General features: G+C 45.0%; 1 protein-coding gene across 1 annotated transcript; it reads right to left on the bottom strand.

Moving 5' to 3' along the window:
• Nucleotides 1-34: 34 nt before the first annotated feature.
• Nucleotides 35-15,624, bottom strand: sntb2 (syntrophin, beta 2). The gene is made up of 7 exons (XM_056599410.1): nt 14,647-15,624; nt 7,017-7,236; nt 6,070-6,280; nt 4,943-5,085; nt 4,428-4,624; nt 2,682-2,872; nt 35-2,371 (listed from the first exon to the last, which is right to left on the bottom strand). The coding sequence occupies exons 1-7, from the start codon at nt 15,344-15,346 to the stop codon at nt 2,279-2,281; spliced, it is 1,755 nt and encodes a 584-aa protein (XP_056455385.1). The 5' UTR covers nt 15,347-15,624; the 3' UTR covers nt 35-2,278.
• Between the last annotated feature and the right edge of the window lie 718 nt (nt 15,625-16,342).

Here is a 16,342-nt window from a genome sequence, read left to right as displayed (position 1 = left end):
TGTATACTATACATCTGGAATAAAAACACTCACTGATCTTTTTTTAATCGTTTTATTAGTATCTATGTATCTACATTTGAAGTTGTAACAATTATATCATACATTCCATACTGGTTGTCAGAAAAAGATGGTACTTCTTTCTAAAATAAGTCTACGTTGCATAATAAAGAGATTTGAAGCAGCACACATTTAGCTTCTGGCGCTTACTGCAAGGTGATTGTGTTGCACGCAACAACTTTGGTTTGGATGCCATTATCTGAAGCATTGCTTTGCATTTAGAAAGGATCATTGGAAAATCATATTCACCAGTTTAAATTAATTGATTGGCTTGAGTGTCAAAGCAGACACAAGTGAAAGCCTTAGACTTGTTACCAGGGGCAGAGGAAGATGTTAATGCCCTGATTCTAATATAAATGTTATCTCTGAGTTAAATACAAGTGAACTACAATCACTAGTGTAAAGTTCCGTGTAAATTTCAGAAAAAAATATGTAACATAATTGGTGGCAGTAAAGTAGAACTAAGATGCCTTAAATAAGTGAGATTATGCCGAGCATCTTAGCCTATACTTACGATTATTGTTTCTGATGGACTAGTCATGTATGTCCAGATAAAATTGGACATATTATTGTACCTTTGCATGAAATATGAAGGACACAGAATGTCTACAAAGAAGATAATGATATTAGGACAATAGGAAACATTAACCGAGGGTCAATGTGGGGGCAATGGGTTGATTTTATCTACATTCAAGCTGAGTTCCACTTCACAATTCAGGTCTTGTAACAGACAACAAAATAGCAGAATTCAAAGAAGGTACAGGTTATCAAATGATATCAAAATGGAATAAAATAAATACAGTTATATGCAGTTCAGGGGCAAGTTATGCCTTTTGGAAACAAAGAGGAATGATAATTGCTTCTGAGCAATACTTCTCTTGGAGAAGTCTTATTTGTTTGATTATAATCTATAAATAGTTTTAGGCTGAGGCTGCGTTCTGCATTGGATTGTCATGCAGTAGAAATAAATGTGTCAATTAGCATTGACAATAAATGTTTAACTGCAAATATCCTTAAGCATCTTTGTTTAGCATTTTCTACAGCATAAGCAAGATTACCCTTGGAATGCGATTGATAAAATATATATTCTTTATGAAATACTGCGCTTAAGGTTTAAAGGAATTATAATCTCAGCAGAGTTCATTTTAAGTAAGATATCATGAAGTCATGCTTACATATGGCATACATTTGTACAGATAAAAGAAACATACACAATTAAAACAAAGATACATATGTACATAGTGAGAGTTATACGATTGCCGTGTTGCATTTCAAAAGCGTGTATAGTTGTGTCAAATTGATGGTAAAAACAAAGGAATTCTTAAAAATGATCAAAATTGATTGAATGGAAAAAGGCACTGTTGGCAATCCAAATCACACCAGTAGTTTAGGATAATGTGGTAACAAATTTAGTGTTTAACAACCCATGCACAGAAGTATTAAAATACTTTCACGCAAGTGAAAGTGCCAAGGTAAAAAACACTCACTCACAAGATCATCAATCTGCATGCAAAATCTATAAAAGCAAACATACAATATACACAAACCTTTTTTTTCTCACTCTCTCTCTCTCATTGTACACATGGTCTAGCAGAGACAGAAACGATGTACTGAGAAACTGCCCGCTATCAAAGGCTTTACTGGAATTCTAGGCAAAAATGAAACATTAACAAACCGTTCAAAACCGGTTCCATATCAAAATTATCTGACATAGTCCTTTTCCTGCATAATTTTGAGTGGTGCTGAACACATTTTTAAACGACACTGTCCACATTTGTTTCCTAATATTACCTCAAAGGCTTTACGGAATCTTTTCTGAACAGCTCTTTAGTTTCTACCACCATTTGGTTCCTACTCCCTACATAATGTCATCTTAGGTGAAACAGATCTATAAAAACATGAACCTTGTTCCTGTCTGGAGTGCCCAAGCAGCACCCAACCCTACAAGTATCACTTATGGTTCCCTGACCTTGCCAGCGGCAGTTTACCAGCAGTTCAAAGCCAAGGGATGGAAGAGAAGGCACTTTTTTTCTCTTTAGACAAGCATTGAGTCATAGATCAGCAATTCACGCAAACTTAGCTTCACCGATGCCTCTTCCGATGCCTCTGTACACTATGTAGGTTTAAAAAAATATTTATAGATAATATTTCATTTGTTTTGGGGCGGGGAGGGGCGCTCACTACCCCAGGATGGTTGTCGGCTGACCTGGTCGGGGCTAGCTTACGTCAGCAGACCCATGCGCGTCAGCTTGGCCGATAGGAATGAGTGGAGGACAAACACGACTGGCTTCGGCCCGGAGTGGAGGTCAAACACCTGAAGGGTGAAAGACAAGGATGAACAGAGTACGGGGTTTTGTTGGGTATTGGTAATGTCAACATCATACAGACTGCAACTCTATGGGACTTTATCAACAACTTCAAGTTGTAGATGTTATATAATGTTGCTGCCGATTCTTTTGTTTTTTTAAAGACATGTTCTCCTTGCTTGTTGTCATCCTCCATGGACTTCACCTCGTGCTCTTATGTTTTGTTTACCAAGTTCAATAAAAAATGCAAGCAGTTGGGGAAGCAGAGCATCCCCCTATAGCAGTGAAAAGATAAGCCTGGTTCTGAGTTAGACGTACCATTTCTCCCTCCGGACCCCCAAAGTCCAGGTAAAGGTTGCGGACCCCGTCGTCAGCCGACATCCTGAGCTTCTCAAAGGGGTACCTGTACAGCACGGCCCCCCCGCCGGGGTCCGACGGCTCCCGCATCACAGTGAACCCCTTCTCGTAGTGCAGGGTCAGGCGCACGTCTTGGCTGCTCAGGGTGCAACCTGAGTGGGGAACGAGACAGAAGAGCTTTAAAATAGTGTACGGCGGCAGCTGGTAAAAAGAAAAAAGAAGGCTGGTGAGCTTATCGTTTGGCTTGAAAGAAAGAGAAAGAGAAAGACAGAGAGAGACCGGTCAAAAAAAACAACAACTGTGATTGCAGAACAGGCTGACTGCATTTACAGTAAGTCTGAATCCTCCTCTCCTCCCACTGTGTTTAGAGGTAATGAGAGGGAAGTGGTTAAAAAAAAGAAAGAGAACCAAATCTTTTGGACCATTGTTTTCTCTGCAACACAACCATTGTGTAGAAACATTATCTGGCCCCGGGGCGCTTCTTATTGTTGCCAATTATATTTCAGCACTTTTCTGAGTCATGACCAAACATCCCATGGGGAGGGTTTGCAGCAGCACACATGACTGATATTAACCAGTTCAAACAAAAACAATATACCTAATGGACCAAAATATGAAGCTATGGATTCTTTCCAAATATAACATACAAAACTTCTTGTGCGAGCATAATGTAGTTTCCCTTGAGTTAAAAACAGACTATTAGAGCCTTTCTTATCTATGATTCAATATGATTTGCAAACGGAACAAGAGTTTCGTTTCCATCTGTTATGAAGCCCTTATTGGTGTAGAAAGCTAGCACAGCAATGTAGTTCAACTCCCATTGAACAGCTTATGTTTATTGCAAATATGATCTAAATTAGAGATCTCCTATTAATAATCTAAGCAGTATGTATCTAGCTCAGTGCAAACACAAACAGTGGAGATAACCCTGTGAGTGGGTACACATATGGTTCCACCAATATACAACTTATTCAACAACACATTTTAAATCTGTATACATATATAACCCTCCATACACGCAAGCAACCCCATTTCCTGTCCTCTGCATACAAGCAAAGATATATAACAGTACTTAGCCACTAAAATAACACACACACACACACACACACACACACACACACACACACACACACACACACACACACACACACACACACACACACACACACACACACACACACACACACACACACACACACACACACACACACACACACACACAGCTGCAGCCAGGAGGCCTTAGTGACAGGAAAGGGATATTTTCCACTAATAAAACATTAACTAGCCAACCAAACGTAGCACTGGTTATTCAGCTAGTACAATGCAGTCATATTTGTCATTTTTGGGAAAGCTGAAACATCAGAGTTTTGAGTGTCTCATGTTATGTGGTTTCATTTAAAATATCCTATGTTAGGCAGTCCTATTTGTTTCTATTGATAATGGATTTTGACCCGGATGCATTAACAGACCACATTACAGTGTCAGCACATGCACCGCCCCCCCCCCCCCCCCCCCCTCAGAGGAAAGCATAGGCAATAAGATGGACTAGAGGCTTCATCAGAAGGCATAAGAGCCAGAGGATGCTGTTCACTTCGTGAAAGGTGGGTGTGGACTGGAACATAACGGCTTCTATTTATACACACACACGTAGCCTATTGAATAGCACCAGGACACAAACATGCAAATGCACACACAGGTTGTGCTCACCAATGGACACTTCCTTGATGAGCTCAGCGGCGGCGTGGCCCCCCTGCACCAGGGCCCGTGTCCATGACGACAGGTCCCAGTGGGTCTCCACCCGGAAGAGGTGGGACTCGATGCCCCGGCCGGTGCCCGTCCGCGTGGCAAACACCAGGTCAGCCCCCTGGGCGGGGGAGCTCCGGGCACTGCCTGAATGGACCAGCCTGAAGAGAGGGGGGGGAGGGGGAGAGGGAGAGGGAGAGGGAGAGGGAGAGGGAGAGAGAGAGAGAGAGAGGTCAGATTCCACTGTGAAGGGCAAGTGAGGCCAGGGAAATATACCACGAGGGGGCAGGGTTAGAGAGAAACACTCAAGTGATTTTGAGCATTTCTCTGCTGCTATCCTAAATAGATATTCCATTATTAATGTCTTCATGATCAATCTATTATCACATTACAACAATAAGTCTGGTGGTTTCTTTATCCAGAATCAGCTGGTCTCCGTCTCGTCCGTTCATAAGGCAGCGGGCGGCGAGGGTCTTCACCTCGTGGCCAGCAGTGGGTGGGTGAGGAGCGGAGTGGACCAGGACTCTCCACTCCAAGGCACCGACTCAAACAGCAAGATGTCCTTCTCCGTCAGCGCCATGACGATTGGCCTGAACTGCTGCCGCCCACCCTCCAGCTGGACCTTTAGGAGCCGGGCACACACACACACAAGAGAGGTGGCTATCAGGAACCATCTGTTTGCTTACCGTGAGTCATCCACCATGGCCTCTTTATGCAGAGTCAGAACTCTTTAATGCGTGTCCATGCGCGTGCCTGCATGCTTTCGTTTGTGTGTGTCCAAAGGTGAATGTGGTGAAGACTTGAGGGCAGTACCGTGTGTGTGTGTGTGTGTGTGTGTGTGTGTGTGTGTGTGTGTGTGTGTGTGTGTGTGTGTGTGTGTGTGTAACTAAATCCTAGGGCTGTGTTGGTAAGGCTGACAGCTTAAGTAGGTGGGCTAAGAGGAAGTATTTAATGGAATGTAAACTCCTCCAGGTCTTTTTTGGAGTGCTTCCTGTTTAAAACCAAGAGCAGCACCTCACCTAGGTAAATACAAACCCACACAACTCCACACGTCCCACATCGCACTCAACCAATACAGCAGCACTGTTGCCATGACTTGTATTCCCCATTCTCCATTTTCCAAATGGTTCATAGGTTGACCCTGGCAAATGCTGTAAGTGCTAAGTACTTGCAACGTTTATGTATTTTGGGCTTGCCTTAGACAGGTTTGGAATATGTTTTTTCCCGAAGAAATACAAAGTCATGCGCTATCACAGTCCTGCCAATGCTGCTACACCCGATGAATTCCATTACGTTATGGGAATGCCAGCTGTCTCCAGGATTTGAAACGATAAATGTCGAAGGAAGATAGACATTTAAATGATACATAGTTATGAACGGCCTGGAATCATTAGTGAATATTTTAATTACTGACTATTTAGATGTTTTTTGTTATCAATATTTCTCTGCAGGAGCTGCAATATACCCTACCCTTTGTTTTTCTGTGTTTATTTTGGTACCAAGAAGGAAACCTAGTAAAAGGAACGGGAGGAGGAGGAAGAGGAAGAGGAAGAGGAGGATGAGGAGGAGGAGGAGGAGGAGGAGGAGGAGGAGGAGGAGGGGTTACCTGTTCGGCCATCCAGCCGATGTGCTTGAGGTGGGGGTGAGAGGAGGAGGCGACCGTGGCCCCCAGGTAGGCGTTGATGTGGGCCAACACGTGCGGGAGCAGCGCGGCGATGTTGGTGTGGATGGCGGTGAACCAGGAGTTGGCGGTGGGCGCGTCCTTGCAGCGCAGCACCAGCGTGTGCTGCCCGTCGGGGGAGTGCAGCTCCAGCAGCCTGCAGCGCAGAGGAGAGCCGTGAGATCCTGGACACATGACGCTAAACCTGCACTGCGTCCGTTCTGCCATCATGGGCTTGCCTTGAGTTGCAGCTACAGGTATAGATTCCCTGGATGGGTGAACTGGTGGATGGACACCTTTTAGTGTTGGGAGACTTTGTAGTTCAGGCATTATTTTAGGAAGTAAATAACTGCAGTAGAAAAGTTTATACTGCAGGTTTAAGTAATTAATTTTCAATAAATGTAACATAAATGTAATGAATGAAACAAACGTATCCATGAAATATACTAAATACCAAATCGAAAACATTGAAAGCGATCTAAGGTAATCTAAAGTATGATGGCAGACGACTTAAAATATGGTTTAATCGCGAGTTTCACGTTCTTTCGCTTCATATTTCTCCTGACCAATCATGTTGCTGGAGGCGGAGATCTGTAAAAGTGTACATGGAGAACACAACCTTGGCCAGCGGCATTAACGATAGAGAAGGGTCTGTAAAGGTAGAAGTACAGAAGTACACTGTAGCTCTGCTACAACAAAGTACAATTGCTGTGTCCGAGATCACTGTCGATGCAAATGCCTGCATCCTGCCACACCTACACGCCCACATATGCAGGCATTTGCAGCACACACACACACACACGCACGCACACACGCACGCACGCACGCACGCACGCACGCACGCACGCACGCACGCACGCACGCGCACACACACACACGGTAGGATCTCAGACCTGTTCTCCAGGTCGGGCATGGTGAGGTTCCTGCTGATGAAGCACATCTTGAGGCCGATCACCTTCCTGTCCCGGGGGCCGGAGGAGCTGCTGTGCTTGGGCGAGCCGGAGTCCTCGCTGCCGCTACAGTTGGGCGACTGCGGGCGGACGCCGTCCCAAGGCAGGTCGGCCACCAGGGACGGCTTCTTGAACAGCGGCGACACCTCGCGGATGTACTTCACTGTTGGCAGGGGAGACAGAGGGACACACAGTGAGATACAGCTGGCAAGGGGGACTTTTTTATGTGGGAGCAGATGGAGATGGTGGCTGACCCCAGTTTGAAACATTTTTTGCTGATTTCATACGAATAGCTGCGCTGGTAAATGATTGAATATACATAATAAGTGCAATACACAAAGCCAGAAATATAATGAAACAATAAATTAAAAAATAATAAGATATTAAATAATTAGAAATTAAAGAAAATTGGATTGTCCTTCAACTATTTCCCCCTGCTGCAACTTTAGGCCTGCATCATACGTGTTTTTTGCTGTGGTCAATGAAAGATTGGCTTAAAATTACCTCAGTATTTGGAAAATCTTAATATGATTTTAATGATTTTGCGAAAGGGGGTCAACAATGGAATTTGCGCCCTTTCGTAACTGCAACAGTTCTAGGTCAGATTTTTTTTTAACATCATTAGCAAGCTTTAGAAAATGCCGTCCTTTAAAAACAAAATGGTCCTCAGAAGGACAGAATAAGCCTGCTGGCCCGGAACTCACTATTAGGTTCTAAAAAGATAAAGTGGTCCTCTGTGGGGAGTGTACGTGGAAAAACAACTTGGCGCTACAGCTGCAGAAGACTTGGCCCTGCCTCAGTTATGCAGAAGAATGGACCCTGCTTCGATAAAACACATCTAAGTTTCCAAACTTGGTTTCCCGTGGTCCGTTCAACCAATCCAACATCCGCTCTGACAAACCACAGCCGCCACACATGCTCTCCTTCACGCACACACACACACCGAGTCCTCTCTAACACTTTCTCCCTCTCTAAACCCTGTGTGTGTGGGTGAGCACGTGCGCCGTGCGTGCGTGTGAGGGAGAGTAAGAGAGAAAGTCTTGGCCCGCTGGGTTAGTCTACTCTGTCTGAAATCCGAGACCAGGCTATGAGACGGTGAGGTCATTCTTGAATGCAGACTGTGAAGGTTTGTGGACTTAAATGGTTCTAGTTCTAGTCTTAAGGCAACCAATTTAAGGGGTGCTTATGTGTGTGTGTGAGCACGGCAGAAATTTGAAAAAGGGACAGTAAAAGTGCATGTGTGCACTTGTGACAGAGGCTGTGCATTTGCTTTATCAGTTATCAGTAGCAATGCGAGAGAGAAAAAAAAACAGCGAGAGGCATGAGCGCTATATATAAACCTGGGTACTGCGTCTTTGCATGCTGCTTAACGATGTTACATTAAGTGCATGACGCACAGCTTAAAACACTGCTGGAAGTATTATGTGGCCACGGGCCAATAATCTAAACGTCATCCCCTGACCTCCCTTACCACACTGGTCAGTCGCACACACACATACCATCACTGCTGCATGTGCAAGCAGTTTTGATTAAAGGAAACAGCGTTCACACGTGTGTGTGTGTGTGTGTGTGTGTGTGTGTGTGTGTGTGTGTGTGTGTGTGTGTGTGTGTGTGTGTCAATGATGGCTATTTAGTCCATGGCCACAAGCATGTGTCACTGTCAATGAATTAACAGATTTACTTAGGAAGATGTTAAACTAACGTGTTTTCAAGCCACATCATATTTGTATACTGAATATCGGTTGTTGTCACGCTGACAGAGTAGCTGCTACAACAGTGAGTAGCAGAGCCATAGCCCTGACTCCTAGTTTCACTGCTAGGATGATGACCACTGCCGTTACTATGGAAATTACTATGGAAATTTGGCACAATAAGTCTGCGGCTATTCTAACGAACAATGCTACTCCTAGATGGACTAAGTTTGCAACAATGTAAACACACTTCCTCATTGCAAAGAGTAAATTAAATAACGAGGCCTCCTCATCTGCGACTAATCCACAATAATTATTATTTTTGAAGGTGTTACACTTCAGAATCTCGTTTCTTACGAGATCGGACGGGAAAAGAGAAGGATGGCCATGCCACTCACCCCTGGAACCACTAGCACTGGGGTATGTCCCTGCATTGCTTATTTTTTTTGTAGATCGCCGAGACTTGGTAAACCTGACCTGTGCCAAACATTCTCTAACGTTGGCTTTATTCAATGTCATCCCAACAAGTAAACACAGCTGGATAATTATTAACCTCAATGACTGGAACATTATTTAATATGCCACGAAGGCCACAGGATTGATATGGGTCTTTTTCTTCTATCTGCCTTTTTGCGTGTTTTCCAGGCTTTCACATCTGGAAATAATCAAAGTCCATTTTTCTTCAAAGTCGTTATTTTTCTTCCCAGTCTTTTCGGTGTTGGTGAAGATCCTCAGGCCCCACTGTGCCGTCAGTCTGTCTGTCCGGCCCCCTGTGCACTTCCCTCAACTATTTGGACGCTACCGCCACTACCACTGGGGGATTTCCATTCATTTGAGTTTGCTTGGAGTTTCCTGTCAGCACAAAGGCTGAGTTCCCTGTCTTGTGCGTTTGTGTGTGTGCGTCCCCTCAATTGCCGTTTAAAGATACCATTAGGTCCACCAGGCCTTCCATTTTGGTTCCATTTCTGAAGCTAAGTAGGTCTGCACACAGAGGACTATCAACACTGTGCTAGCGTGTGCGTGAGTGTACATGCAGCTCCCCTCATACTTCAACTACCACAGCAAGGAAAAACCGAAGAGTAAAACAACAAAATGATTCAAAACCCATACAAAATGTACCAAGTAAAGAGAGAGGAAGGGATGATATGCTAGAAGGCAGCTACGTGGTGGAATGGGCCTCAACATTCATTTACGGGTTGTTGGTTGTGGTGACCGGCCATGTTCAGCTTTCCCGTTCGTCCTTCACCACACACACGCACATAAACCCACACACACATAGCAATAAACCAAACAGAATAATGTTACAGTATGGTTTAAAATGCTGACAGGGCAGTATGTCAGTCAATCAGGCCATCCATTTCCCCTGGTGGTTTGGCCAACACCTCCAGCTCCCCTCCTCCCCCCTCGCCTTTCCCTGGCTTGGATCCTCTCTCCTCTTTCCGTTCTCTGAGCCTTTCTTATGTCCGCAGAATTCTGCTAACCCCTCCACCCCTTATAGTCCTTCTCTCTTCCCATACCTGCCCCCACCCGTGCGGCTGCCAGACCCCTAATGAGAACAATGTGTTGGAGCGCTGTGATTGTGCATACTGTGTGCGTGCATGAATGTGCGTGCATGCCTTCATGTGCGTGCATGCGTGTTGGAGGGAGGAGATTCCAGGGGTCAAGTTGAAGTTTACGCATGTGTGCACACTTGGCCCAAAGCCGCTTCACGGACACAAGGTCCGCTAGGTTCCGTGTTGCAGTTTATTTACACAGGGCCTTCAACCCAATTAAAGGCCAAGTAAAAGGCCCCATAGAACCACAGCGAGCTGGATTGGAACTCTATCCCCGCACCCGCACATGGGCAAGGAAGATCTCTAGCAAAAGACTGAGAAAAGGAAGAAAGCTGGAGGAAGGTAACAGATCTGTTCTCTGCCTACAGGCAAGGCTCAAACACAACCGTGTGTTTGAGCCTTGCCTATATCATCCTTTAGGCAAGGCTCAAATACAGCCATGTTTGGACTGCGGGCACCAAGATAAAATGTGAAATTCAACAGGAGTTGTACAATAAATAATGATGGCTGGATGACTCCAACAGCTACCTTGATCCCGAGTGTAGATTATTCCAGAAGGAGCAGATGGTCATAATGCCGAGCAAAGGGCTGGCATCTGTCAGTAGGTGAAAGTACAGCGCTGATTCAGCCATGCAGCTTTATATTAAAAAAACACACACACACACACACACACACACACACACACACACACACACACACACACACACACACACACACACACACACACACACACACACACACACACACACACACACACACACACACACACACACACACACACACAATGGGCTTCAAAGCTCACAGACAAATCACACATACGGCTGAAACAAGCGTAATACAATAACCTTTTCAAGTTCAAAAGTCCCGTTCTGCAGCTGGCATCAATAGTGCATTATACTGCCCCACCATACCCGAGCAGTTGGTGGGCTATCCTGAAGCATATATCCACAGCCCATCATAAAATCTGTCTTAATGCAGGTCCACACACATCTGCACTCTCATATCGCAGGGATGTGGATGTGATTACACCCTAGAATCTCATGATGTAGTCCTGCCGTCAGTCGCTAATGCTCGGGCCGAGACGGGAGAGAGAGAAAGCTTTTAGTCCCTCTGCTCCTTCAGCAGTGGAATAGTCTCTGAGAAAGACTTTCAATGCACAAGGATTTTCCTGAGCTCATTGATTTCAACCTAGCTAAATGACACCATAGCTATCATTTATATGTCTTGCAACGATGTTTGCATGATTCCGGAATCCTGTTTAATCAAAAAAAAAGACAGATGGATCTCGTACAAATCATGGATCCTGAATGTAGATTATTCCAGATGGAGCAGCAAGTCATAATGATGGGCAAAGGACAGGCATCTGTCATTTGGTTTATGTGTTTATAAATCCTTCTTGCTTGAACACATGCAATATATTGCATTTACACACATACAAGCGGTAGAGCCTAAACGTAACGCACAACATCTACCTACACAAAAGCACAAAAAGAGGAGTTGGTAATTTAAGAGGAAACAAATCGTTATTTTTGTCTCTAATTTTGTCTCGTACTATAAACAACCAATCAGGGTAACGAGGCGATGTGCACCAGAACCCAAGTGTTAACGAGTTATATGAGCCGGAGAGAGTTCAGTGGATATATGTGGACGTGATTACTGGGCTGTAACCAGGGGACTCTTTGTGCTGATATGGGTTAAGAGTGAGTCCCCGACTGATATACACTCTCCCGAGCTATTTGCAGCTTTATGCAGACTCATGATCTTCGACTCTGCTAAGCGGAGTGAATGGAGACGAGACAAGGGGATAGAAAAAGCAACATGCTCAGCAAAGCCTTGGCCTTTCCAAAAACAAAAGCAACACAGCACCGTTTTCCCAATCCAGGACTGTCCCCGTTTCAGTCAATGACTTCTTTGTCTGCGTTTGTGTCCCCCCCCCCCTCCCCCCAACATCCCCCCCCACCACCTCCCTCTCATTTTCTCTTCTTGTGCCTCCAATTACTGTCACAACGGGCTGGTTCCTGTGTCTCCATTTACCCCTGACCATCAGGTTTGCTCGCCCATTAGGACAACACAGGGAAAGAATGCTGTTGCTTTACCCGATCGTTTGAACACATTGGCCATTATGGACGGCTTCTCTGCGTGTCTGCCGCAGGACGTCAGCAGCAGTTTTATTCCATGCATGCATTTGTTTTTCAGGGGAAGAATGACACTAGCCGCAGGCAACTCCTCCTACTCTCTAGGAGGTTCTGCAAAAAAAGGACTGTTTAAAACTCCCTCCTTCCAACTTTGCTGTGAACTACAACGTATTCATCTTGACCAGGACTCCCTGGAAGAAGAGATATTGCATCTCAATGGGACCTTCCTGGTAAACAAAAGGATAAATAAATGAAGCCTGTCCTAGAACACAATCCTTCCAAATGAAAGGTCCACTCTACACTCTTCCTCCCTGAAAGAGGATCCACATTCAACACATAGATGATGCCATTTTGGCTGATGGTGGCGTTTTGTTCCTCTTTTCTTCGGTTGCGGCCTCTCATCCAATGCACATGTGATTAGTTACTGAACTCGGTCACATGAGCAAAACAAAACAAAACTTAATAAGCGAAACTAACCCAACAATCTGAAACCCAATTCTTGCAAAACAAATGCCTCATGCTAAAGCAATAGATGCTAAATACTACGGTATGACCTTCTTCTGCGTAGAAGGCCGTTATTGCATTTTTTATTATTGGGCAATATAAATACCAAACAATTTCCTGATTTGAAACACCAGCTTACTAATACCATCCAACCTGCATCCTTCTTCTCTCTGAGGTAGGACATTTCTAATATAGGACAGTGGATCGGTTACAGGGTTCCATGTTCACCGTTTCACTCCCTTACATGTCAGCAGACATCATTCATCAAGAAGACCCTCACCCATGAACAGCTCCTAAATTATCTGTATCTGAATTCACCTAATTCAAGTAGCTTTGGATAATGGTATTGGCTTAATAACTTGTCGTGGGATTTCTTTGAAACTCTTGTGTTTATGGCACAGTTACCCCAGAATATGACCTAACACAAGTGTTGTCCAAGATGTGGGATTCCCAGGTAGGAGATGTCAACTCTTGACCTTTCTCCCTTTTTTGAGGAACTTTGAGGTCACAAGGTCAGGAATCAGGAATGTGGAACACATCAGCTAATTGTCAGACTATCCGGGGTATTTGAGTGTTGTGTGTACCCGTCAATGAGGTCTAGAAAGAAAACAACCACTTTGTTTTGTCCAGCCGCGGTCATTGGTTCAAATAAGTGCGTCTGTAGGAGACACAGTGAAAAGCTAATGGGAGAGAGTTGGAGAGTGAGCTATTTAACAATGACAGGCACTTGGCAAATTCCTCCAATCCGAGTCGAGTGCTTGGATCCCTGTCCAATACAGCGGGAAACTGAAATAAGTAAATAGTTCACTTCTGATAACCTATCATTGCATAAATCATCACAAATCATCATTGCAGCATATGTAGTTTAATCAATGACACCTATACTGCTTGGTGGACACGTCAAATAAAAAAAAGTAACATTAGGCTACTATCCAGATAGACCTATATCGGGTTCAGCAAAAATAGTAATAGGATACACAAATCATGTAGGCTACACTGGTAAATTACACTTTAAGTCCCCAATGAATTGAGATGTACCATTTTGTCCGTTTGAAGGTCGGTTGTTTGTTTACTCTAAACACTTTGGTGCTTGCATCTTAGTAAATGTTTGCTTGCCCTATGATGATCTAACTCAACCACTTCCTTTATCTCCTCCTGGTGTCCCTCTCTGGTCCCCTCCTTTAGATACATCAGTGAAACTGCAAGCATCAAAATGTTAATATTTTTTTTGTTATATTTCCAATGCAGTTGACACAATTAAGCCCCACCCACTCTTTTTGCAAAATAACGTCAACAGTTGTGGACTGGATGCTTGTTTACGTTTAAGAGTTCGCTGTCATGCATTGATCCAACTATTACCCGCAACAACACAAAACACTGCACCCATACTCAATTCCTGTCGGTGAGCGATTCTAGAAGAACCCACACATGTTTTGAAATGTTCTCCAGTCAGTGGGCGTCTCAAACAAGTTCACCGTGCCCTCGTGAGGGCAATGTGCGTTACGTTATACTGGCTATATTGGGCCTAATGGCTCCATGCTGGCACCACTCATTTGGTAGGCTACATGAAAATTGTGGTGGCGAGTTATTCTCACGTTAACCCATAACGTAACATACAACCGAAACGGAGGGAGAGAGAGAGTATAATCTCGGCCTTGGCAAATCCCCGCTGTAGCGTGGGTCCACTTACCCTCGAGCGTCACCTCTTTTCCTGCCTTTTTAAGCGCCTGAACCGCTAAATCATGCGTAGCTTCACGGAGGTCATTGCCGTTCACGGAGAGGATCGCATCGCCCACCCGGAGAGCCCGACTCTGGTCCGCTGCAAGTCCGGGAAAGATCTTGGAAATGAGAATGGGCATTCTGTTCTCCCTGCCGCCCTTGATGCTGATACCCAACCCGCCAGACTCTTGTTTGACAACTCGAACTTTACGCACCGCTTCGGTCGAACCGTCCAAACTAATAGGAATTTCGCCTTGCCGTGAACTAAAACTGGACCCAGGACTACCATAACTGGACCCAGGGCTTCCAAAGTCAGAGTTTGCGCCGTTATTTGGGTACTGCTTTGGGCTGTTTACACCATGGCTGCCGTATTGTCCGCGGGTGTTAGCTCCGTGCCCCGGACTCTCGTGGTTCTGGTACGGCTCTTGGCGCGAGTTGGGACCTCGATTTGGGTTTCCAGAAGCCAAGTTCGAATCGTTTCCGTTTGACATTCCATTCCGTTGGCCTGCAGGGGAGTTGTAATCCAGATGATTGGACCCATGTGCGGTTATCTCCGCTTCGGCCGTTAGAGTAAATGTTTCACGGGTCAGTTCGGCGGCCACTCGGATCCAACGGTCCCGGAGCAAAAGATCCAGTTGGCCGTTTTTGTCCGCTCTGGTCCAAATAGCCATTCTGGGACGGCTAGCCTACTCAGAGGCGGGCGGGTTTCAGACTAAACTCACCATGAACTTTTTCCTCTTTTCTGAGTGCGCATAAGCAGCACCAACCAGGCTACACTGGCCGATCGACACACCCACTTACGTACAGCTTGCAGAAAACAAGAGAGAGAGGAAAAACAGTCCCCGAAAATGAGCAAAGGAGAGTCTACAATGGGTCGATGGGGAGGGTTTGTTGAATTAAAGCACTGAGGTCGGTACGTAGAGTAAATCGGAGCCAGATGACAGATGGAATCAACCAATCAACCTTTAGATGTGTAGATTACTTATTCATGAGGATAGAGGCGGGGCCATATGTGACAGTAAGGATCCAATGTTGCTCAAGTGAAGTTTCCAATCGTTTTTTTATTGTTGTCCAAAACTGCAGATGTGTTTATCATAATGTATAGGGTTGCTACCAGTCAATCAAAAGGAAATGATGGTTTCAAAGCTAAAGTAACTTGTAGTGTTGATAGACAAGCAAATCAGATCAAATCAACAGTGATATATTCTGGCGGGAAAACAGATTGTCCTTTAACTAATAAGGATGTATGACTTAGGAGACTAAATAGTGCCACGTGCCGGGCTCCAAGTCCAAGCCTGTTAAAGACCAACAATGAGGAGCATCTTGGCTCCGGCTTGGATAGAGGCTCCATTGTCATCAATGGAACATGTCTCCCCCAGGATCTGATCAAGACCAACCAGAGGAGCAGAGCGGGGGCCAGCTCTCCCGTGGATGTGTGGACTGTGTAGAAATGGGGCTTCTTGGACCCATGGTTGCGAGGACAGTGCTTCTATGACGGGCTCCCAAAGAATGACACAAGCGAGGGCGGCGTTTGTTGATAAGATCTTTTATTTATTGCAGTCGAGGTTGACTCAGTGTTTACAAAACCCTTGAGCAGATTGCAGACATCCGGGTAGTGAGGCGAGGAGGGGGGGGGGGTGGGAGGGGCGGGAGGCAGGGGGGCTCGG

Source organism: Gadus chalcogrammus, chromosome 9 (assembly GCF_026213295.1).
Source record: "Gadus chalcogrammus isolate NIFS_2021 chromosome 9, NIFS_Gcha_1.0, whole genome shotgun sequence".
NCBI lineage: Eukaryota > Metazoa > Chordata > Actinopteri > Gadiformes > Gadidae > Gadus > Gadus chalcogrammus.
The sequence above is the reverse complement of the archived record's forward strand: the minus strand, read 5'-3'. Positions and strand labels throughout refer to the sequence as shown.

Coding starts and splice junctions, on each gene's coding strand:
- sntb2 (XM_056599410.1), bottom strand. CDS start 15,346: ATGGCTATTTGGACCAGAGCGGACAAAAACGGCCAACTGGATCTTTTG. Junction 7,237..14,646: donor AAAAGAGGTGACGCTCGAGG/GTAAGTGGACCC, acceptor CCCTGCCAACAG/TGAAGTACATCCGCGAGGTG. Junction 5,086..6,069: donor TCGGCTGGATGGCCGAACAG/GTAACCCCTCCT, acceptor CGGCTCCTAAAG/GTCCAGCTGGAGGGTGGGCG.